Genomic DNA, 23,185 nt, shown 5'->3' on the forward strand with positions numbered 1-23,185 from the left:
GCATTAAGCACATTCACACTGTTGTGAATCACCTCCATCCATCTCCAGAACTCTTCATCTTCCCAAACTGAGACTCTGTCCCCATTAAACACTCACTCCCCGTAACCCCTTCCCCCACCCCCTCCACTGGCTTATATCACTTAGCATAATGTCTTCAACAGACACGATGGGATGAATGAATAAACAAATGGATGATGATATAAACATACAATGGAATATAATTTAGTCTTTAAAAGGCAGGACATTCTATGAGGTGCCTGGGTGGCTCAGTCAGTTGGGCATCCGACTTCGGCTCAGGTCATGATCTTGCTATTCGCGGGTTCAAGCCCTACGTCGGGCTCTGTGCTGACAGCTCGGAGCCTGGAGCCTGCTTCGGATTATGTGTCTCCTTCTCTCTCTGCCCCTCCCCTGCTCGCACTCTGTCTCTCAAAAAGAAATAAATGTAAATTAAAAATTTTTTTAAAAGAAGGACATTCTGACACATACTATAAGATGGATGAAACTTGAAGACATTATGCTAAGTGAAATAAGCCAGTTGCAAAAGGACAAATACTATATAATTCCACTTATATGAGGTACCTAAAGGAGTCAGATTCAAAGGGACCAAAAATAGATGGTGGGTGACAGAGGCAGGGGGTTCTTTGTCCCTTCAAATGAGTTATTGTTATGATCTATTATCTGAATTTTAAATGGATTCAGGTAAAAAGAGAAAATATTTTGGGCATTCCTCATGGAAATTTGCTTTCCTTTCAGAATGGCTTTGGAACACATTCATGGTTTCTAAAGAGAATCCCCAACTCCCAGTACCCTTTGAGAAATGAATACATAGGAGAGTTTGTAAATGGATGTCGTCATGGCCGTGGAAAATTTTACTATGCCAGCGGAGCCATGTATGAGGGACAATGGGTCTCCAATAAAAAACACGGCATGGTGAGTGCAGATGTGTGAAGAGTACATTTTAAAGAGTTTGTAAAGCAACTAAAATACAGTACAACGAGTGTCATTCTCTGGTAAAGTGCATCATCCATTTTTGCATAGGATAACCTACTGTCTTATTAAGATAACTATACAAATTTTAAAATAATTTCCAACATATCATCAATATCTAAAAGTGTATTTAGAAGTTATTTAGTTGGTTTATGTTATGTACATGTGTGTGTGTGAGGGTGGTTTTGGTCACAAGTAATGGAATACCTAGCTTAATAATCTGTAAGTGTTAAGGAATAAGTGGATCTAGGGACACCTGGGGGGCTCAGTTGGTTAAGCGTCCAACTCTTGGTTTCGGCTCAGGTCATGATCTCACAGTTCGTGGCATTGAGCCCTACCTCGGGCTCTGCGCTGATGGTGTGGAGCCTGCTTGGGATTCTCTCTCTCCCTCTCCCCCTCCCCCATGCTCATGCACGCTCTCTCTTTCAAAATAAATATATTTTTTTAAGAAAGAAGTGGGTTGCAAGGTTGCTTTGATCCAGCAACTCAGCGATGTTGAGGGTGTTCTTCCTCTCCCCAGGAGACGTCTCCTGCCATGCTGTCAGTTTCACTCTTACGCTGCCCCTCCCTCATGACCATAAGTTGCTGTGGCTCCAGGCTTCATATCCACATACACACTAAGTAGAAGGAGAGAAGAAACTCTTTCCCAGGAAGCTTTCCACAGATGTCTTTAGTTTGGCTGAGCTGACTTGGGTCATGTGCTTACCTCTCAATCAGACTGACTATTGGCCTGGGTTGGACAGATCCCAAGAGAGCCCCTCTTTGGTGATAGGCACTCTGCTGGTCGCTAGCATGGTTTGATAAGATACCTTCTGTGACCTAGGGGTAATTGGAGAGAGCTCGTGGGACAGATGGGAAAGGAAGAGAAGGAAGAGAGAGGACTTACAGTGATGTGAGACTCTAGGAGCCTGATTCTATGTGGGCTAAGTACATATTAAAAAAAAGTTTTTTTAACATTTATTTTTGAAAGAGAGAGAGTGTGAGAGGGGGAGGGGCAGAGAGAAAGGGAGACACAGAATCCGAAGCAGGCTCCAGGCTCTGAGCTGTCAACACAGAGCCTGACGTGGGGCTCGAACCCACAAACCATGAGATCATGACCTGAGCCGAAGTCAGAAGCTGACTGGGCCACCCAGGCACCCTGGCCTAAGGGCATATCTTAAAAACAAACAAAAAAACTCCAAACCTTTGAAAAAGATACAGACGCACATTACCAGTGGTTTTCCTGAACTGTCAATCTCTCTGTCTGCAGGGCCGATTAACGTTCAAGAATGGGCGTGTGTATGATGGCCCATTTTCCAACGACCACATAGTGGAGTTTCCAAATCTTGAAGTTGAGTTCTTAAGTCACCTGGATGGGTCTTCAGATTCTTCCTTCAGGAGCTGGTGCCAGGGAGCCTCCACCAGTGCTGGTAGGGGTGTTCTCCTGTCAGCTGCACACAAATTAACCTGTATTATCTACGGAATCCACTCATCGAAATACACCCACTACATCAGAAAACAGAAGTTTCCTGAGAGAAACTGCTTTCTTTAAAAAAAAATTTTTTTTTAATATTTATTTTACATTTATTTATTTTTGAGAGACAGAGACAGAGTGTGAGCGGGGAGAGGCAGAGAGAGGAGACACAGAATCCGAAGCAGGCACCAGGCTCTGAGTTGTCAGCACAGAGCCTAACACGGGGCTCAAACCCATGAACCATGAGATCATGACCTGAACTGAAGTCAGATGCTCAACTGACTGAGCCACCCAGGCACCCCAAAACTGTTTTCTTAATAGGCTTTTTGAATACTCTTGTATCCTACTTTGATGGAAAATCCTTTTTTTTTTTAATTTTTTTTAATTTTCGAGAGAGCAGATGTGTGAGTAGGGGAGAGGGGCAGAAGGAGAGAGAATATTAAACAGGCTCCACGCTCAGTGTGAACCCTGACACAGGGCTCGATCCCATGACCCTGAGATCATGACCCGAGCCGAAATCAAGAGTCAGATGCTCAACTGACTGACGCACCCAGGTGCCCCGGTGGAAAATCATTTTGACACAACATTGAAAAAATTTTTTTTAACTTCCAAAATCATTTCATTTTTTTCCAAAATCATTTTAATTTACTAGTTGAAATAACATTGAGAACTTTTAACCTTGCTTTTCACAATTATCCCCTCTGTCTACCTTTATTTGCTAGAAATTATCAGAAAGCTTGATGGCAGTGAAAGTAATTCTGTGTTAGGGTCGAGCATTGAGCTGAATCTAAGTTTTTTGCTGAATATGTACCCCAAGGAACACCAAGCAGAGGAAAAGAAGCAGGTAAAAGCCTTTTGTATTGTTATGCATTTACGTTTTAGGCTTAAATGTTAATAGTCTCCAGAGTCTTGGAAACATACAGCTGACGGTGGATCTCCTGTGTCGAGTGTCTTTTACAAGCCCGATAGATGCTTCGTGTACCGTCCCATTTAATTTGCACGGCACACTTAGTGAACAGGCTTTGTGAGAAAACAGAAGGCCAGATAGAGGGACTCAGCGAGTTAACTACTGCCTCAGAGCCCACAAGGCTAAAGTTAACCCTCACCCGCAGCTTGGTCTGAAGGCCAAGGCTGTGGCCACCCCCCTCCGCAGGACATGAATTCTGCTGTGCGTCATTATGGGCTGCTGGGATTCAAAAGAACTCGAAACCCTTAGAAATCATTACAACTCTAGAAATCCACAGAGCCAGAGAAAATTCTGTGTGCCCAGACCTCATTTGATTAACATCTGGAAAATCACATCCACCAAATGACACGTTAGCATCGTGATTCCTGCTTTGGCTGGGGCTTGGTATGAGTCTTCCGTGAAACCATGGATGAAGATGTTTGCAACACGCGCACCACTGGTGCCTCGAAATTGCAAGGCATCCTTGCCCCTTTGCCCTGCCTCGTTCTGGCCTCCTCTCGTCCCGGTTCTGTGGGTCTCAAAGTGGTGACTGTCCACTCCCATCCTCCTTTCTTCTCCCGGCCAGCGTCGTCATTCGGTCTCCTGGTATTACTCGCTTCATCTGCTGTCAGGCTGTCATTAAAAACAAGAACTTCTGTGACTTTCTCGAGTTACAAAAATGGTACACAACACCTGTAGAAAATTTAGAAAATGCAGATAAGAAAAAGTAAAACAGAATCTTCACCCAGACAAATGTGGTGACCACCTTTCCAGTTTTGTTCTGAGCAAACATAACTAGAATTGGGAGAATTCTGCTCCTATAATGTCTGCTCATGTGTATTTAATAATAGCCATTCAATGTTCTCCTACAATATCATTTTTAGATGAATAAACCCATTGATACACCCAAAAAGGAGACATTTTCTTATATTATTTTTTTTTTTGTTTTATGTACATATCCTTCACTTTCCACTTTGGAGTTCTTTCCATGTCAACACAGGTAGGTCTTTTAAAAAGTACAAATTTGGGGTTGCCTGGGTGGCTTAGTCACTTAAGCTCCCGACTTCGACTCAGGTCATGATCTCACAGTCTGTGAGTTCAAGCCCCACGTCAGGCTCTGTGCTGACAGCTCAGAGCCTGGAACCTGCTTTGGATTCTGTATCTCCCTCTCTCTGACCCTCCCCTGTTCATGCTCTGTCTCTGTCTCTCTCTCAAAAAATAAGTAAACATTAATTGAAAAAAATATGGATTTAAAGTCTATCATACCTCATAATTACAAAAGAAGTATCAGATCTAGAAAGTGAAAAAATTCTGTAACTCAGTTCTTAGAAATGCCTCCAAAAGTGTTTTCTTACAGTTTTTTGTTTTTTTTTTTTAATTTTAGAGAGTGCGAGCGGGGGAGAGGGGTTGGAGGGAGAGGGAGGGAGAGAATCTTAGGCTCCCCGCCCAGCGTAGATTGCCAATGGGGCTTGAACCCAAAGCCACGAGATCATGACCTGAGCCAAAACCAAGACTTGGACGCGTAACTGACTGAGCCACCCGGGCTCTCCTGATACCAGCACATTTTTTAATGTTATTCAGAAATTGCATTTTATTGACCTGGGGATGAGCAGGGAAAATACAACATTTGCTGAGCCCTTATAGTGGTCAACGGTAAATGCTATTACTTCACTTGTATTATCTCATTTAATTTATAAAGTAGGTGTTGTCTCTCTTACTTTTGTTCTTAGTGGTAAGATTAAGACGTGCATGGCTTTCTCTTTGTAGGTGGAATATGCTGTCTTAAGAAATATTACAGAATTAAGAAGAATCTATAGCTTCTACAGCAGCCTAGGATGTGATCGCTCTCTGGATAACACCTTTCTGATGACAAAGCTTCACTTCTGGAGGTTTCTAAAAGATTGCAAATTTCATCACCATAATATAACTCTTGCTGATATGGACAGGGTATTAAGCGGTGAGTGTCTGGTCCTTCAGGTCTTTTGGGTTAAAGATTGGTGTGACACGTCTCCATGAAACCAGTCAGGAAATGTGGAGGGAGTGATGAAGGCAAATCCCGGGAGAGACGTTCCAGAAATCAACACACCGTCTTCTCAAGGTGCTTAAAATGTACCTGAGACACTCTCATGAAACAATGGCAACAGTAAAAGACCATCTACAGCGGGGCCTGTGAGCCAAGGCCGGCCCCCTGCCTGTTCTTATAAATAAAGTTTTATTGGAACACAGCCATGTCCATTTCCTCACGCATTGTCTGTGGCTGTTTTTGCCCTGTCATGTCAGAACTGAGGGGTTGTGACAGAGACTATCTGGCCCTCAAAGCCTAAAGATATTTACTCTGTGGCTCTTGGCAGAAAAGTTTGCTGTAGTTTAAAACAACCCAGTAAATTGTGAGGTCCGAAGCAGAGAGGGTCAGGGAGGGCCAGTAGCCGAGAAAACACTTGAGGTGGGCTTGGGCTTGATTCCAAATTAGAAAGTTCATGGCAATAGATTTAACAACTTTGAAGGTTCTATTCCTTTCAGCCGGATTCTGGGAAGCAGGCCTTGACAACCTCAAATTATTTACTGGGAAAACAAAATATCAGGACTGATACTTATTTACTTGAAATGTAAGTGTCGGACACAGATTTTGAGTCCATTTAGAATCAGAGTCGCCATTAGAATCAAACGTGGCTCAGACCACACCGAACTCCGAAAGACACTGGGACAAGGTCTCTTGCAACTTTCCTGATAAATGACTAGGTCTTTCGTGCGGTACTTAAGTTTTAGGTGGGTGTGTTTACGCTGTTCATAGTATTCACTACGAGAGAAGGTACTCTGTCACACTCACTTCTTTGACTTGTATACCAGGAGCAAATAAAATAGAAGGTTTTAGAAAATACGAGGCGTCAAGAATGCAACCTTGACATTTGCAACCAACGCGGATGGACCTTGAGGGTGTTATGCTAAGTGAAATAAGACAGAGACAAATAGCATAGGATCTCGCTGGTATGTCAAATCTAAAAAAACAGGGGGCACCTGGGTGGCCCAGTGGTTTAAGCATCCACCTCTTGATTCCGGGTCAGGTCATGATCTCATGGTTCGTGGGACCGAGTTCCTCGTGGGGCTCTGTGCGGACAGCTCAGATCTGGCTTGGGATTCTCCCTCTCCCTCTCTCTCTCTCTCTGCTCCTCTTCCACTTGAAGCTCTCTCAAAGTAAATAATGAAATATTAAAAATAATTAAAAATTAAAGAACAAAGAAACAAGCTCACAGATACAGAGAACAGAGTAGTGGTTGCCAGAGGGGAGGGGTCGAAGAGATGGGTGAAGGGGGTCAAAAGGTATAAACTTCCAGCTACAAAATAAGTAAGTCATGGGGATGTAACGTGCGGCATGGTGACCATAGTTAAAAATAACGGTTATTGGGGCGCCTGGGTGGCGCAGTCGGTTAAGCGTCCGACTTCAGCCAGGTCACGATCTCACGGTCCGTGAGTTCGAGCCCTGCATCAGGCTCTGGGCTGATGGCTCAGAGCCTGGAGCCTGTTTCCGATTCTGTGTCTCCCTCTCTCTCTGCCCCTCCCCCGTTCATGCTCTGTCTCTCTCTGTCCCAAAAATAAATAAACGTTGAAAAAAAAAAATTATTAAAAAAAAAAAAATAAATAACGGTTATTGGGGCGCCTGGGTGGCGCAGTCGGTTAGGCGTCCGACTTCAGCCAGGTCACGATCTCGCGGTCCGTGAGTTCGAGCCCCGCGTCAGGCTCTGGGCTGATGGCTCAGAGCCCGGAGCCTGTTTCCGATTCTGTGTCTCCCTCTCTCTCTGCCCCTCCCCCATTCATGCTCTGTCTCTCTCTGTCCCAAAAATGAATAAACGTTGAAAAAAAAAATTAAAAAAAATATATAACGGTTATTTAAAAGTTGCTAAGAAGGTCAGTCTTAAAAGCCCTCACCGCCAGAATAAAGGAGAAATTTTTGTAACTACGTAGGCAAAGGGTGTCAACCAGTCTTACTGTGGTGGTCATGTTGCAGCACCTAGTGAATGGCGTCGGACACGGGAAACTAATGCAACGTTATACGTCAGTTCTACCTTGATTAAAAACAAAGTGCTAGGCGTCCTTTCCAATTTCCTTTATTGTAGCCAATAATGACGTCCCGGTTGAAGAAATTCATTCTCCATTTACAACAATACTTTTGAGAACATTTCTGAATTACCTCCTGCAATTGGCTTACCACATCCATCACAAAGAATTCCAGTAAGTACCACTTCTGAAGCTCGGAGAGGGCAGGGGAGACCTAATCAGTCCTGAGCTACAGTGGTGCCCACTTTTCTTTGACGTGCGTGACTACCTTTACATACTCCCGAAGGGAAGGGCCAGAAACAAAAGCGTTTCACAAATATTAACCACAAAACCATCGGATGCCAGATTACACTTCTGAAGCCCCTTCCGAGGTGAGTCGTGTTTCAATGTTGAAACTTGCTCTCAGGGTTTTGATCGGAAATAGTCAACACTAGTCCTTCCTCAGGCCCGAATTTCCCCATCTTTCTCAGATGGGGAATAATAAATTGATTGATCCCTGTCAGAGAAAAATTGATCCCCTGTCTTTTTTTATTTGGAAATAAGTTTTCCAGGAGTGTTGCCATGTTAGTACTTGAATTCCTACACACCCTTCACTCAGCTCCCCTTAACAATGACATTGTACACGACCACGATGCACCTGTGGAAGTTAAGAAATTAACGTTGGTATAATACCATTAACTAAGTCATGGACACTATTAGGGTTTCCCGGGTTTTCCCAATAATGTCCCTTTTCTGATCCACGTTCTTTGCGTTTAGTTGTTTCCTATCTCCTTAGTCCCTACAACCTGTGATAATTTCTCAGACTTTGTCTTTTATGGCCTTGACGCTTTGGAAAACTCTTGGTCAGTTATCTTGTAAAATGTCCCTTGATTTTGGTCTGCTGATATATTTTTCATCATTGCACTGAGGCTTGGGTTTGGGGCAAGAACGGCGCGGAGGTGAAATGCCCTTGGCAGCCCATCACATCAGGGGGACGTGGTGTTGATCTGTCTTGGTACTCGTGACGTTAGTCCCGATCACTCAGTGAAGGTGGCGGGAGGCACGACGCCCTACCATAAACCTGTGTCTCCCCTTCTGTACCTTCGTGGTTCAAAGCAAATGACTAAATCCACCCCACACTCAGGGAGAGAGGAATTAGGTTCTACCTGCTGGACAGAGAGGTGACTAGATCTTTCTCGTCAGAAACAGAAGCCCATCACTCTTTCTGTGTTTTACCAAACTGATGACTGAGAACATTCACCCAAATGCCGGCCGCGTAAAAGGTAAATACAAAACCAGCAGCATTATATTGACTGTCGCTTCTTTTTCCAAAATGTAGCTTTGTAATCCTTTTTTGACGGTTTATCGTTGCATTATGTTTTTAGGCAATTTATTCAGTGGGCAACAGCGGACGCTCTATTCCATCAGCCACATTAACAAGAGCTGGGAGATTTACACGGTTTACTGCAGACCGCACGCGGCTCCTCCCCACGAGCCGTCCATGAAGGCGCGACACTTCCTCTGGATGTTGAAAGTAAGCACTCGTGACCGAGACTGGTTTCACATATATATATTTTTTTTAATTTTTTTTTTAACGTTTTTATTTATTTTTGAGACAGAGAGAGACAGAGCATGAACAGGGGAGGGGCAGAGAGAGAGGGAGACACAGAATCTGAAACAGGCTCCAGGCTCTGAGCTGTCAGCACAGAGCCCGACGCGGGGCTCGAACTCACGGATAGTGAGATCATGACCTGAGCTGAAGTCCGACGCTCCACTGACTGAGCCACGCAGGCGCCCCAAGACTGGTTTCATATTAACAGGCATTTGGGTTTTCATTAAAGAAATGCAACGTGTTCTAGCAACGACACACACATCGTGAGATCCAGGATGGGTTTCCACAGCCAACAAATGTTTACTGGGCCTCTTTGGGCAGAAGCGAGTAATTCCGGGTTCTGGGAACACTGGCCCCACGTGCTTCCTTCCCAGTGAGGGAAGGGCCCAGGTGACGGGGCCACAGTGCCTTTGCTAACGCAGACCTTGCCGTGTAAGAGAAGACGGGCTGGGGAGGGATGCCAGTGTCATTGACAAAAATTATTATTCATCAGAAAGTAACTTAAAGAAGTTATTAGTTTAAAAGTTAGCGAGAACACCTAGTTTAACAGTATTCTCATGCCAACTTTTGGTAGTTTTTGTTTGAATTCATGCCTATGGGAAGAAAAATGATAAAACGGGAAGGGAGGCTTGTATGGATTCGGGTTTTTTCTTGCCCGGACAAAAGCCATAGGTGGTTCTGTGTACTTCCTGTCACCTTGCCTCAGGAATGTTCCCTTTTAGCGATGTTCAGACGGACCAGTGGTGTCAGCACGATCCTTCCATTAAAACCTAGGAGCCTTGGGGCGCCTGGGTGGCTCAGTCTGTTAAGCGTCCGACTTCAGCCTAGGTCATGATCTCGTGGTTCATGAGTTCAAGCCCCGCGTGGGGCCCTGTGCTGACAGCTCAGAACCTGGAGCCTGCTTTTGAGTATGTGTCTCCCTCACACTCTGTTTCTCTCTCTCAAAGATAAATAAACATTAAAAAAAAAAAAAAAAAAGAAAAAAAAGAACGTGGAACCTGGTTTGCATGGTGCTTAAGACAGAGTGGAGGGAGGGCCAGCATGGAGCCAGGCCTTATGAGGTGCACGTTCTCCTAATCCTGAAAAGCAGCACTGACCTTAGTGAAAATGGTGTTTTCTGGGCTGAATGCTCTCTGGTTCAGTATCTCAGAAAGCAAACCTGTTGTCAGCTTTGACGCGGATCGGGTCTTCACCTAGACTTTCAGCGAGACTTCGTGTGTTCAGCCCTACCTGGAGTGTTACTTCCAGAGGGGTCTCCGTCCTGAGTGCCCACGGCACCCTGGGTTCCTCGGTCCCCCGTCCAGCATTTCCCCACCTGTGTAGCTGGGTTGATATTTCATGTCTGGATCATCATACCCTCCATCCTGTGTTTATGCTTTTTTTTTTTTTTTTTAAGTTTATTTATTTATTTTGAGAGAGACAGAGACAGTGCAAGTCGGGGAGGGGCAGAGAGAAAGGGAGAGAGAGAATCCTGAGCAGGCTCTGCACTGTCAGCGCTGGGTTTGAGCCCTCAAACAGTGAGGTCATGACCTCAGCCAAGATCAAGAGTCGAACACTTAACCAACTGTGCTACCTGGGCACCCCTGTGTTTATGCTTCTAAAAACACTTTCCTTGCAGAGGGATTAGGGTAGGTCTAGAGAGGTAAATATCAATGTTAATCTAGAATGCTTTTCAAAAGGGTTGGTTTCAAAGATACTCATTTCTAGAACACCTCCTTAAAATGTTATATGGATATAAATTGACATTAAAAATATGTAACTATCAGGGTGCCTGGGTGGCTCAGTCAGTTAAGGGTCTGACTTCGGCTCAGGTCATGATCTCACGGTCTGTGTGTTCGAGCCCCGCGTCAGGCTCTGTGCTGACAGCTCAGAGCCTGGAGCCTGCTTCGGATTCTGTGTCTCCCTCTCTCTGTCCCTTCCCAGTTCATGCTCTGTCTCTCTCTCTGTCTCTCAATAATAAATAAACGTTAAAAAAAATTTTTTTTAATATGTAACTATCTGTAATTATAGGCAATTATAGTTGAATTGGTTGTTTCTTTTACAGGACTTTAAAATGATAAATAAAGAATTGACACCAGCCAGATTTGTGGAGGTCATCGCAGAGGATAATCCTTTCATGCATGATGGCATTGACAGCAACTTTGAACTTGAGGTTTGTCAAGAGGTGTCACAAATAGAGCAGATACAATCCAAGAACCAAGATTAGACTGAAAGGCATTCTGACCCCAATACGTAAATATGTGTAGCACTCTACACATGTGTATGTATACATACGTGTATGTATCTCCATGTGTATCTATGTAGCTATATCTCCTTGATTATATTAGCAAACTAGAGTTAATATAAAAAAGAATATTTCAGATATCAGGAAGTGAAATCAAAAGAATATAAAACTATAGTTGATCCTTGAACAGCACCAGAGTTGGGGATGCTGACACCCCCACGCAGTCAGAAATTCAGGGATAACTTCAGACTCCCCCAGAACTTAACTTGCCTGCCGTGGACTGGAAGCCTTACCGATCACATACACAGGCGATTAATACATATTTTGTATTATACACTGTATTTTTACAATAAAGTAAGCCAGAGAAAAGAAAACACTAAGAAAATCATCAAGGAAGAGAGAATACATTTTACACCGCTGTCCTGTATGTGTCGGAAAAGATGTATATGTAAGCGGTCCCATGGGGTTCAAACCTGTGTTGTTCAAGGGTCAGCTGTACGATGCTATTTCTTGGAGAATTTAGCGATTTAATACACGTGTATGTTTCTCTGGCGGGCCATGTGTCTCCTCCAGTGAATTAGGTGTATCTTTGGTTTTCAGCGCTCCTTGCCGAGGGGCAAGTCTCCCTCCCCAGGCTCGGTCTTTGCTTCCGCAAACGGAAGTGGGGCAACTAGTTGATGTGTTTTCGGTATACGCCATACCTCCCGCCAGGAGTGTCTACTCCGTGCATTTGTGTCTCGTGGACACGTCCTAAAGGTGGGGTCCGTGTGGCTCCCTCCACTCGGCTGTAACCATTTGTGTTCAGGTCACCAGGGTCCCCACGATGGCCTGCCTAGGGGTCCTGCCCAGTACACCAGTCCATGGCCCTGCCATGGCCCCCGAAACGCGGTCTCTCCCACCTCCAACACGTTCTTCCCTCCATGTCCCAGGTCTTCCCCTTCCCTCACCGCCGACTCCTTTCCAGCTTCTTCGCAGGTTCCTCCTCCTCTGCCACACTCAAGTCCAAGTGCCCTGGACTCAGTCCGGGGTCCTCTCATCTCATGATCTTAAGTGCCACCTTTCTGAAGACAAGGCCACCGTTGGTGTCTCCAACCCAAACCACGCTCCCTAGCCCCAGATGGCCTGAGTCGGAGTGGCCCCTCACGCTCCCCACAGCCCAGAATGTCCCACACCCCAAACGTGTGACCTCTGTCTTCCGCCAGCGTACCTCAGCCTCCCGTGAGTGGGGCGCTGATGGCCTCAGCCCTTCCGTTGTCAGGGCATTGTCACAACGACTCCTTCCTCTCCTACCCCACATTCACATCTTCAGGAGATCCACCTGAAGAATGGATCCAGAATATGGCACCTTCCGCGCCGGCTGAGCCACCGACGGTCCCCTGGAAAGCTGCAGTGGCTCCTAACTCATCTTTTGCGTTTGTCTCTTACCTTCCTACCTCCCGGGGCAGCAATCAGGTTACGTCCCTCCTCTGCTCACACCCCCAGGCTTCCCATCTTACGCGGAGTAAAGGCCCTCAAGACGCTGATGGCGCCATCTTTCTGAGTCCTTGTCTGACCGCTGAGTCCCAGCTGCCTCTGTGCTGTCCCCTGAACACACCTGTCAGGCTCCTACCTCAGAATGTTTGAACTTGCTAACCCCCACCCCACCGTTTCGGGGGGGCTTGAATCACAGAAAAGTACCGCCTGCAGTTCTGAAAGCGAGTCGTCAGAAATAAGGTAGAGCTGGTTCCGTCTGGGGCTGTGGGAAAGGCCTCTCCCCTTGGCTCGTAGACGGCCATCTTCTCCCCGTGTCTCTTCATGTTGTCTTCCCACTATGGGTCTGTGTCGGTGTCCAAATCTCCCTCTTATAAGGACAGTGGCCATGCTGGATTGGGTCCCCCACCCTCATGATCTCATTTTAACTTGATCTGTAAAGACATCATCACCAGGGATGCCTAGGTGGCTTAGTCAGTTGAGCGTCCAACTTCGGCTCAGGTTTTGATCTCATGGCTTGTGGGTTTGAGCCCCATGTCAGGCTCTGTGCTGACAGCTCTGAGCCTGGAGCCTGCTTCGGATTCTGTGTCTCCCTCTCTCTCTGCCCCTCACCTGCTCGCACTCTGTCTCTCTCAAAAATAAACATAAATTTTTTTTGATAAAAATAAAAATTTTAAAAAGGCATTATTACCAAATAAGTTCACATTCTGAGGTTTTGGGGGTTAGGACTCCCCACTCTTTTTTTGGGAGACAGCCCAAAAGAGTCTTCCCTCTTACCTCCCCCGCCCCACTCCTTGAAATTCATGTCCTTTTATGTATAAAATACACTCACCACATCCCAGCATCTCCAGAGGGCTTTGTCATTCCAGCACCAATGCTGTGTGAACCTCTCACCTGACTCTGTGTTACTTCTACCTTGTGATGCTTGTGAGTTGCCTTCGGATCTTATCCAACCTGTGCGAATAACTTCATCTTGAACAAAATCTTTAGGCTGTTTTCTACAAACTGACAAGCAAACACATAAGCCAGGACCCACGGAGTTGGCTAGAATTGCACATCTAAGGCAAGATTTTATCCGTCTGATGTTTTACGGAACAGCCAGGTGGCATGGTGTTGTCTTCAGAGTTTGCTCTCTGCTGGGAAAGATGTGGGAGTAGCATGAGCAGAACAGCTAATAAGAACGCAAACCCCTTCTTGTAGGTCCTGCTTCCAAGGTGGATGTTTGGTGTCACCTCAAGACCGGTGACAGTAGGTGCCTGGGTAGGGCAAGGACCTGCTGGCCTGTGCTTTTGCTTAACAGTTACAGGGGCGCCTGGGTGGCTCAGTCAGTTAAACGTCTGACTTCGGCTCAAGTCATGAACTTGCAGTTCGTGAGTTCGAGCCCTGAGTCAGGCTCTGTGCTGACAGCTCGGAGCCTGGAGCCTGCTTTGGATTCTGTGTGTGTCTCTCTCTCTGCCCCTCCCCTACTTGTGACCACTCTCTGAAAAATAAGTAAACAAACATTAAAAAAAATAAAAAGATAACAGCTACAAATCCCAGCCACTAATGATTCAGCACTTGAGACAGGCCCTTCACGCCAATTATCTCCTCCCATCCTCGCGACAAAGCATATGGTATCGACCCCGTCTTCTAGGTGAAGAGACTGAAGCTGAGTGAGGTTCAGCAACTCAGCAAAATGGTAGAGCCTCTGCAAATAGGGGTTGACATGTTGGTAGGACACTTGGGGAATTTGGCAGGTGGTGAGCAGGGGCAAGGTAGGGAGGGTCACAGGAAGAGTCAAATTAGGGCACAAGAGACTAAAAGTGTCCAGCCCTTGAACTAAGCAGATGTCTCATTTACCAGCTAGACCCATCCTCGGGCGGGTGTCAGCACACTCTTGGCCTAGGGGGCACTGCTGCTGAGCCTGGCTCCTCTGTTCAAATGAGTGGACCTGTTCCGGGTCAGACTCAAAGGGCCCTGGGTTCAGGACCAGCAGACATGACCAGTGGACAATCAGAGTCCAAGCAAGCCGTCCCTGCAGGCAGGTTCTGCCCAGGTGGGGGCAGGCCTGGGTGTCAGGTGCACACACAGCAGGGGTGGGTGTGGCTGCCAAGTGGGTTACACCTGCCCTTGTCACTTCGGTTCCCAGATGCCACTTCCCTCAATTTTTGTTCAAGAAAAAAGGAACCCTTTTGAAAATGACTGTCCTCGGGGCACCAGGGCGGCTTAGTCAGTTGAGCATCCAACTGTGGCTCAGGTGATGACTTCACAGTCCATGGGTTCAAGCCCCACGTCAGGCTCTGTGCTGACATCTCGGAGCCTGGAGCCTGCTTGGTATTCTGTGTCTCCCTCTCTCCTTGTCCCTCCCTCACTCATGCTCTGTCTCTGTCTCTCAAAAATGAATAAATGTTAAAAAATAAAGAAAATGTCCTCAATTAGTGAATATAAAATAAAATGTTTCTAATAGAAAAGTGACTTAACAAATCTACCGATAGAACACACAGTCTTTTACTTTTAAATTTAAATTTAATTTAATTTTCAATGAGACAGAGCATGAGCAGGGGAGGGACAGAGTGAGAGGGAGACACAGAATCCGAAGCAGGCTCCAGGCTCTGAGCTGTCAGCACAGAGCCCGATGCGGGGCTCGAACTCACGAACCGTGAGATCATGACCTGAGCCAAAGTTGGATGCTTAACTGACTGAGCCACCCAGGCGTCCCATGCATAGCCTTTTAAATATCATAGTTTTTATTTCCATTCGGTGTGCACCCACGACACTTGAGCGCTGAATGAAGTGGCTTTCTCTGGAGACAGAAGCCAACAGCCAGATGGATCACTGGTCCACCTCAGGGTGGGTCAGAATGAGTGAGCCCCTTTGTATGTTCTTATATTTCAGCTGGTCTTCCTGGAGTTCTTTGAAGCTCTCTTAAGCTTCGCACTCATCTCTGTTACTGACCAAATGACTAAATCCTACTTGAATTTTCTGAATGACGACTTGCCTGGAAACAAACATGGAAGCCCCTATCAGGTAATAATAGTTTAGAATCTACAGTGCGAGGAATGGTTTCATTCCGGAATGGCTAAAGTGTCATCAAAACCATCTTGGGCTTTTGTAACCCTTCAGGAAATAACATTAAGACTGAAGAGAAGACTTAAGACCCCCTTTCACATTTTGAAAGAATGTATATTGCCTTTTTCTTTAAGTTAGGGAAAAACGTGTTCCCTGGTCGTGATCCAGGGGTGGAGGCTCCTAGCCACATTAGTGGAGATGTCCTACAAGAAGGTCAGCGTGGCCAATAAAACACTGGGCAGACCAGGAGGCTTAGAACGCCTGAGGTATTTTGTTACGAAGTGTGTTGTTATGCAGTCTGGCATTTACAAGAGTGGAGAGCCTGTCCCAGAGTGAAGTCGCTAAGAAATATCTCCTGAGTGTGCACGAGATACCAGATGGGTCCCTGAGGATGGGGCCAGCTCACACGTCAGGCCTGCTGGACACAAGACTTGACCTCAAGACCTCAGCGGATCAGGGCAGCTCCAGCAACCTACCGAAGGGTCCAGCTGCTGGGGCAGATTGACACAGACTGGTTTTGGGTGGGGGTGTCAGGCCAAGTAGGCTTAGAGGGTTTCTGATTTTCGAGCCGTTCATTTGGACCCACAGGGAGAATCTTGGGGGCCAGTGGAACCTCACAGCCGGGTAACTCTTCAGAGCCACACGTACAAGATCATCGTTTGTCATGTAAAGGGTGACTTCTCAGAAATCCCCTGATGTATCTCGGACTCCTCGTGTGCTAAGAGCTTGCTTCATGTTCTACTCCACCTCACAGTCCATCCCACCAAGTAGATATTCCTCCTCCGGCTTGAGGATATGACTGATGGCATCTCCAGGTCATCTGGGAGCCTTGTCGTGGGCCACAGTCTGAGTCTGGGGCTCTGCTCTGAGGGAAACAAACATCCACCTTAGTTTTGTCCATGATTTCATGGATGGCATCACTCGCACTCCAGTAAACGAGTGCGAACACTGGTCTAGGGATCATCCTCAGAAACCATCTTATCACATTCACTTCTGGTCTTCGATAAGTCATTCCAAATGTCCAACAAGCTAAATCCTATTATGTCCACACGATGGAGTATAACTCAGCGATGAAATAACTCATGATAGAGGATACAACAAGGATGAATCAAAATTATGCTGGGTGAAAGAAGCCAAACCAAAAAAAAGGTACATCCTGTTGTGATTCCAATTATATAAAATTCTAGAAAGTGCAAAGTAATCCGTAGGGACAGCAGATCGGTGACGATGAGGGAAGGGGCGTTGGATTCCTAAGGGGCACAGGACGCTTGTGGGTGATGGGATATGTTCACTGTGTTGGCTGAGGGGAGCGTTTCACCGGTGGTAGACATGTAAAAAATCATCAAGTAGTACACTGGGTGTCGCTGACCTGTAAACTATACTTTGTTAAAATCGTGTGCATGTCTCCACGGCAACCAAAAATCCTCTTACGTGTTTGTCCTTGCTCAGAACATCCAGCACAGGAGTTCAAGTGTAGGAACAAGCCAGGAATCTGATCTGCAGGACAGCAGCACCAAGTCCTCTTCAAGCAAGCTAGGACCCATGCTTGACCTCAGCAAAATGAGGAGATCAGAGGTTTGTTGTTGTTGTCTTAGTTTTCTTTTAAGTGTTTATTTTTGACAGAGAGAGAGAGCGAAAAGGGGAGGAGCAGAGAGACAGGGAGACACAGAATCTGAAGGAGGCTCCAAACTCTGAGCTGTCAGCACAGAGCCCAATGTGGGGCTGGAACCCACGAACTGTGGGATCATAACCTGAGCCAAAGTCGGACGCTTAACTGACTGAGCCACCCAGGTGCCCCCAGAGGTTCATATTTACAACCAACCTCATAACAATGGTTACCCGCTTGCAGTATCAGTAAGCTTCGTGTGCCTCCTGTGTGACAAGCACTCTCTGTGCACTGGTGATCTGCCGGGAAGCGAGAGCCTGAACTCTCATAGACTTGCCATTCCAGCAAGTGGAGGGAGACAAGCGAGCGGTAGTTATGGCCAAGGCTCCTGGGGTATTTACCAGGTGTGCTCACTTCCCAGTCTGAGCTCAATTAATACTCCCAACCCCCGTCGGGTACTCTTACTATCTCTGGGAGGGAGCCCCGGTGCTGGAAGGTTAGGTAACCTGCCCACAGCCACAGAACCAGTAGGGAGTGCAGCTGGGAGTCTTTATGCAGGCAGTCCGCCTCCCGAATGCGCACCCAGGACCACAGTGCTACACTTCCTCACATAAGGCGTGAGCGATGTGGTGGAGATTGAGTGACACGGAGAGGCGGTGACGGGTCTTCTGATGAAGCGACATTTGAGCACGCAACGAGGAAGTGAGGAAGCAAAGCGTGTGATCATCGGGAGGAAGACTGGTCTGGGTGGAGGCCCCAAGGTGGAAGCATATTTGGGTTTTTGAAAGGAAAGCGTAGCAGTCAGTGCAGCTGCACGGGAGGGGTCCGGGCACGTGAGCTCAGCGAGGCAGCAGGCTGGACCAGGAGGGCACTGGCTGTCGTGAGGACCCGGCTTTCATTCTGAGCGGGACGGGAGGGCCCCGGGGCACAGGATCAGTAGGCCCTCCGAGGCTTCACTGTTGACGAATCAGTAAGGAAGCTCTTGGAATTATGTGCAGGCCTGTGGAAGGCTGTGAAGTCTGAGAGGGAGAGATGACGAAAGACAGAATGATTCAAAGCTTTTTGGCCCAAAGGACTGGAAGATGTGGTTGCCATTTGCCGTGAAGGACAAGGCTGGGGCGGGGGACAGGAGTTTGGGGGCAAAATTAGGGCGCTGGTTTTGGACACGTTGGCTTAAGGTGCCGGAGCAGACGTCCAAGTGGTACAGATGGAGACACAAGTCCGGAGTTCAAGGCAGACATGTGGGTGTGAACAGCATATATATATATATATATATATATATATATATATATATATATATATATATATATATATAGTAACTAACATTGTCAATATCTGAACATAGGTACAGTTAACGGTACATAGTAAACCCCTTCCCAACAGACCCAGGGAAGACTTTGAAGTCTGGTTTCTTAGGAAGAACTTTTTAATGGATACAATAAATCTGTTACTCATTTCCTTAATTGTATAAGTAGCAATGTTCTATGCAGGTTAAAATTAGAAATAGCCTATTGTTTTTAAGTTTGTTTATTTTGAGAGAGACAGAGACAGCATGAGTAGGGGAGGGGCAGAGAGAGGAGAGAGAGAATCCCAAGCAGGTTCCGTACCATCACTGCACAGCCCAATATGGGGCTCAAACTCACGAAACCATGAGATCGTGACCTGAGCCACAACTGAGAGTTGGACGCTTAACCGACTGAGCCACCCGAGTGCCCCAGAAATAGTTTTGTTAGTTTAAAAAGAATGGCTTTGTTAATAACTTTCTAATTACTTATAATGCAGAAAATTAGTTTGGGTCCACAATGATGCAGAAATCATATTTTGCTTTATGATTTTTTGTTTTTATGTAAAAGCCCAAGATCAGGAAGTCTCTGAGTGATGAAAGAATTTCCAAATTGAATTTTAAATCTCCAGGAAAAGGCCTAACCTTTTTTTTACCTCAAAATGGTGAGTAGTTTCATTATTGAACTCTAATGTTTGCAAACTGTCACTCGTAAATGATATAAAGTTGATAAAAACATACAAGCGTCTTTTTAGAATGTAATTAGGCTGCCAGGGCCACTTCCAATCTTGACACCCGCTTAACAAAGTTTACTTTCAAGGCCTGATCTTGCTGAGTTTTTTCTGTTTGCCTTTATATTTTTTTCCTGTGTGACTGAGATGTGATTTACGATGCTGCCGAAATTTCGTTACGGTGTAACGATTTGACATATGTATATTGGGAAATGATCGCCAAAGTACGTTTTGTTAACATCCGTCACCTCGTGTGGATAACTGATAAAAAGAAAAAAAAATTTTTTTTCCTTGTGATGAGAATTCTTGGGATCTACTCTCTTAACAGTTTTCTTCTGTATCATATGGCAGGGCTGACTATAGTTGTCATGATGTATATCACGTCTTAGTACTTACCTTTCAACCGGAAGTTGACCGCCTTTTGACCACCTTCATCCAATCCTCCTTACCCCCATCCCCAGCCTCTGGTAGCCACAAGTTTGGTCTCTTTTTCGATGAGTTTCTTGTTTTGTTTTTAATTCTACGGGTAAGTAGGAGCATACAGCATTTGTCTTTCTCGCTGGCTGGCTTATTTCACTGAGCATAATGCCCTCAAGGCCCATCCAGGTTGTTACAAATGGCGGGGTTTCCTCCTTTTTAACGAATGAATAAAATTCCATTGTGTCTATTACCACAGCTTCTTTATCCGTTTTTCCACTGGACACTTCGGTTGTTCCCATGTCTTGGCTATTGCGAATGAGGCCGCAGTGAGCGTGGGGGCGCAGATATCTCTTCCACATAGTGTCTTCCTTTGGCTATATTCCCAGGAGCGGAATTGTGGGGTTATGTGGTACTTCTGTTTTGAATTTTATGAGGAACCTCCGTACGGTTTTCCCCAGTGGTTGTACCAATTTACATTCCCTCCAACAGTGTACGAGGGTTCCGCTCTCTCCCCGTCCTCGCCAGCATGTGTTACCTCTGGTCTCTTCGATGCTAGCCATTCTAACAGGTATGAGGTGACTTCTCACTGTGGTTTTGACTTGCATTTCCCTGATGATGAGTAATGTTGGGCATTTTTTCATGTACCTGTTGGCCACTCCTACATCTTCTTTGGAGAAATGTCTATTCAGATGCTTCATCTATTTTTTTTTTTCTGTTGAGTTGTAGGAGTTCTTTATATATTTTGGATTGGAAGCCCCTATCAGATATATGGTTTGCAAGTATTTTTTTTTTCCTATTGCATAGGTTCCCTTTTTATTTTGTGCATTAGCTGAGTTTGATGTCATCCTAGTGGTCTATTTCTCATTATGTTGCCTGTACTTTAGGCATCATATCCAAGAAGTCCTTGCCAAGACCCATGTCAAGGAACTATTTTCCCTGTGTTTTCTTCTGGCAGTTTTATGCTTTCTAAACTTATAGTTAAATTTTTAAATAATTTTTAAAAATTTAGTTTATGGGGCACCTGGGTGGCTCAGTCGGTTGGGCGTCTGACTTTGGCTCAGGTCATGATCCCGCGGTCCGTGAGTTCGAGCCCCGCATCGGGCTGTGGGCTAACAGCTCAGAGCCTGGAGCCTGTTTCGGATTCTGTGTCTCCCTCTCTCTCTGACCCTCCCCTGCTCATGCTCTGTCTCTCTCTGTCTCAAAAATAAATAAACGTTAAAAAAAAATTAAAAATTTAGTTTCATTCTTTGTATGTAAATGTCCAATTTTCCCAGCACCACTTATTGAAGAGACTATCTTCTCTTCATTGAACATCTTTGGCTTCCTTGTCAAGTACTGACTCTACATACTGGTTTATTTCTGGGCTCTTGATTCTCTTCCATTGGTCTATGTGTCTGTTTATATGCCAGTACCATAGTATTACGATTACTATACTGTATAGCATAGCTTCAAATCAGGAAGTATGATGCCTCCTGCTTAGTTTTTCTTTCTTGAGATTGCTTTGGCATCTCTTGTGGTTCCAAATACATTTAGAGCTAATCATGGTCCGTGGGTTTGAGCCCCATGTCAGGCTCTGTGCTGACAGCTCAGAGCCTGAAGAGCTGTCTCCCTGTCTCTCTCTGCTCTCGCCCGCTCATGCTCTGTCTCTCAAAATAATAAACATTGAAAAATTTAAATTTTAGAGCTATTTTTTCTACTGCTGTTAAAAATGCCATTGGAATCTTGGTAGGGATTGCATTGAATCTATAGATGACTTTTGGTAGTATTGACATCTTAACAGTATTAATTTTTCCAATCCATGAATGTGGGATACATTTCCATTTATCTTTGTCTTCAGTTTCCTTCACCAGTCTCAAAGTACTCAGAGATCTTTGACCTCTTGGTTAAATTTATTCCTAAGTATTTTATTGTTTTTGATGGTATTGTAAATGGGATCATTTTCTTTCTTTTCCTGACAATTCATTGTTAGTGTATAGCAACCCTATTGATTTTTGTACGTTAATTTTATATCCTGCTACTTTACTGGATTCATTGATGAGCAGGTTTTGGTATAGTATTTAGGATTTTCTATGTATAAAATCATATCATCTGTAAATAGAGACAATTTTACCTCTTCCTTTTGTATCATGATACTTCAAAATTCTTTTTCTTGCCTAATTGCTCTGGCTAGTACCTTTAAGTATTATGTTGAATAAAAATGGTGAGAGTGGGCATCCTTCTCTTGTTCCTGATCTTAGAGGAAAAGTTTTCAATCTTTGACCCTTGATTATGACGTTAACTGATGGCTTGTAATATATGTTGAGGTTCATTCCTTCTGTATCTAATTGTTCAGAGTTCTTATCATGGGGGTGCATGGGTGGCTCAGTTAAGCGTCTGACTTCAGCTCAGGTCATGATGTCATGGTTCATGAGTTCAAAACCTGCGTTGGGCTCTGTGTTCACAGCTCAGAGCCTGGAGCCTGCTTCGGATTCCGTGTCTCCCCCTCTCTCTGTCCCTCCCCACTTGTACTCTGTCTCTCTGCCTCTCTCTCAAAAGTAAATAAACATTGAGTTTTTATCATGAATGGATGTAGAATTTTGTCAAATGCTCTTTCTGTGTTTACTGAGATGGTCAGATAATTTTTTTTCTTTCATTCTATCAATGTGATGTATCACATTTTCATGTTTTTTTCATATGTTTTTCATATGTTGAACCATCCTTGCATCCCAGGGATAAATCCTAGCTGGCCATGGTGAATGATGCTTTTAATGCGCTGAATTCAGTGTGCTAGTATTTTATTGAATATTTTTGAGCTTATATTCATCAGGGATACGGACCTGTAATTTTCTGGTAGTGTCGTTTTCTGGCTTCAGCATCAGTTTAAGGCTGACTGTAAAATGAGCTTGGGGATGTTCCCTCCTCTTCAGTTTTTGGGAAGAGTTTGAGAAGGATTGGCATTAATTGTTTTTCAAATATTTGGCAAAGTTCAACAGTGAAGCTATCTGGTCCTGGGCTTTTCTTTGCTGGGAGATTTTTGGTTACTAATCAACCTTACTGGTAATTGGTCTGTTCAGATTTTCTATTTCTTCTTGAATTTGGTGTTGGTAGGTTGTATGTGCCTAAGAAGTTCTCAATTTCTTCTAGTTTGTCCAATTTGTTGGTGTATAATTATTCATAGTAGCCTCTTATGATCCTTATATTTCTGTGGTATTAGTTGCAATGTTTGTTTTCATTTATAATTTTGTTGGTTTGGTTCCTCTTTTTTCCTTGGTTAGTCTAACTAAAGATTTGTCAATTTTATTTTTTTAAAGAACCAACTCTTAGTTCAGTTAGTTTATTTGAATTCTTTCTTGTTTTTTAATGTAGGTGTTTATTGCTATGAACTTCTTTCTTAG

General features: G+C 44.9%; 1 protein-coding gene across 3 annotated transcripts in view; it reads left to right on the plus strand.

The window, feature by feature from the left end:
• The window catches only part of RSPH10B (radial spoke head 10 homolog B), a 63,563-nt gene that overhangs the window by 25,658 nt on the left and 14,720 nt on the right, over positions 1-23,185 (plus strand). For 2 of the 3 annotated variants that reach the window (XM_045461032.1, XM_045461034.1), the window contains exons 8-18: positions 754-930; positions 2,237-2,396; positions 3,163-3,284; positions 5,154-5,343; positions 7,499-7,613; positions 8,622-8,701; positions 8,804-8,952; positions 11,075-11,182; positions 15,599-15,730; positions 17,222-17,347; positions 19,232-19,325. In XM_045461032.1, the coding sequence (XP_045316988.1) occupies positions 754-930; positions 2,237-2,396; positions 3,163-3,284; positions 5,154-5,343; positions 7,499-7,613; positions 8,622-8,701; positions 8,804-8,952; positions 11,075-11,182; positions 15,599-15,730; positions 17,222-17,347; positions 19,232-19,325 (1,453 nt within the window). The remainder of the gene's footprint in view (positions 1-753; positions 931-2,236; positions 2,397-3,162; positions 3,285-5,153; positions 5,344-7,498; positions 7,614-8,621; positions 8,702-8,803; positions 8,953-11,074; positions 11,183-15,598; positions 15,731-17,221; positions 17,348-19,231; positions 19,326-23,185) is intronic. The other variant, XM_045461033.1, reaches the window with a different exon arrangement.

This window comes from Leopardus geoffroyi, chromosome E3 (assembly GCF_018350155.1).
Source record: "Leopardus geoffroyi isolate Oge1 chromosome E3, O.geoffroyi_Oge1_pat1.0, whole genome shotgun sequence".
NCBI lineage: Eukaryota > Metazoa > Chordata > Mammalia > Carnivora > Felidae > Leopardus > Leopardus geoffroyi.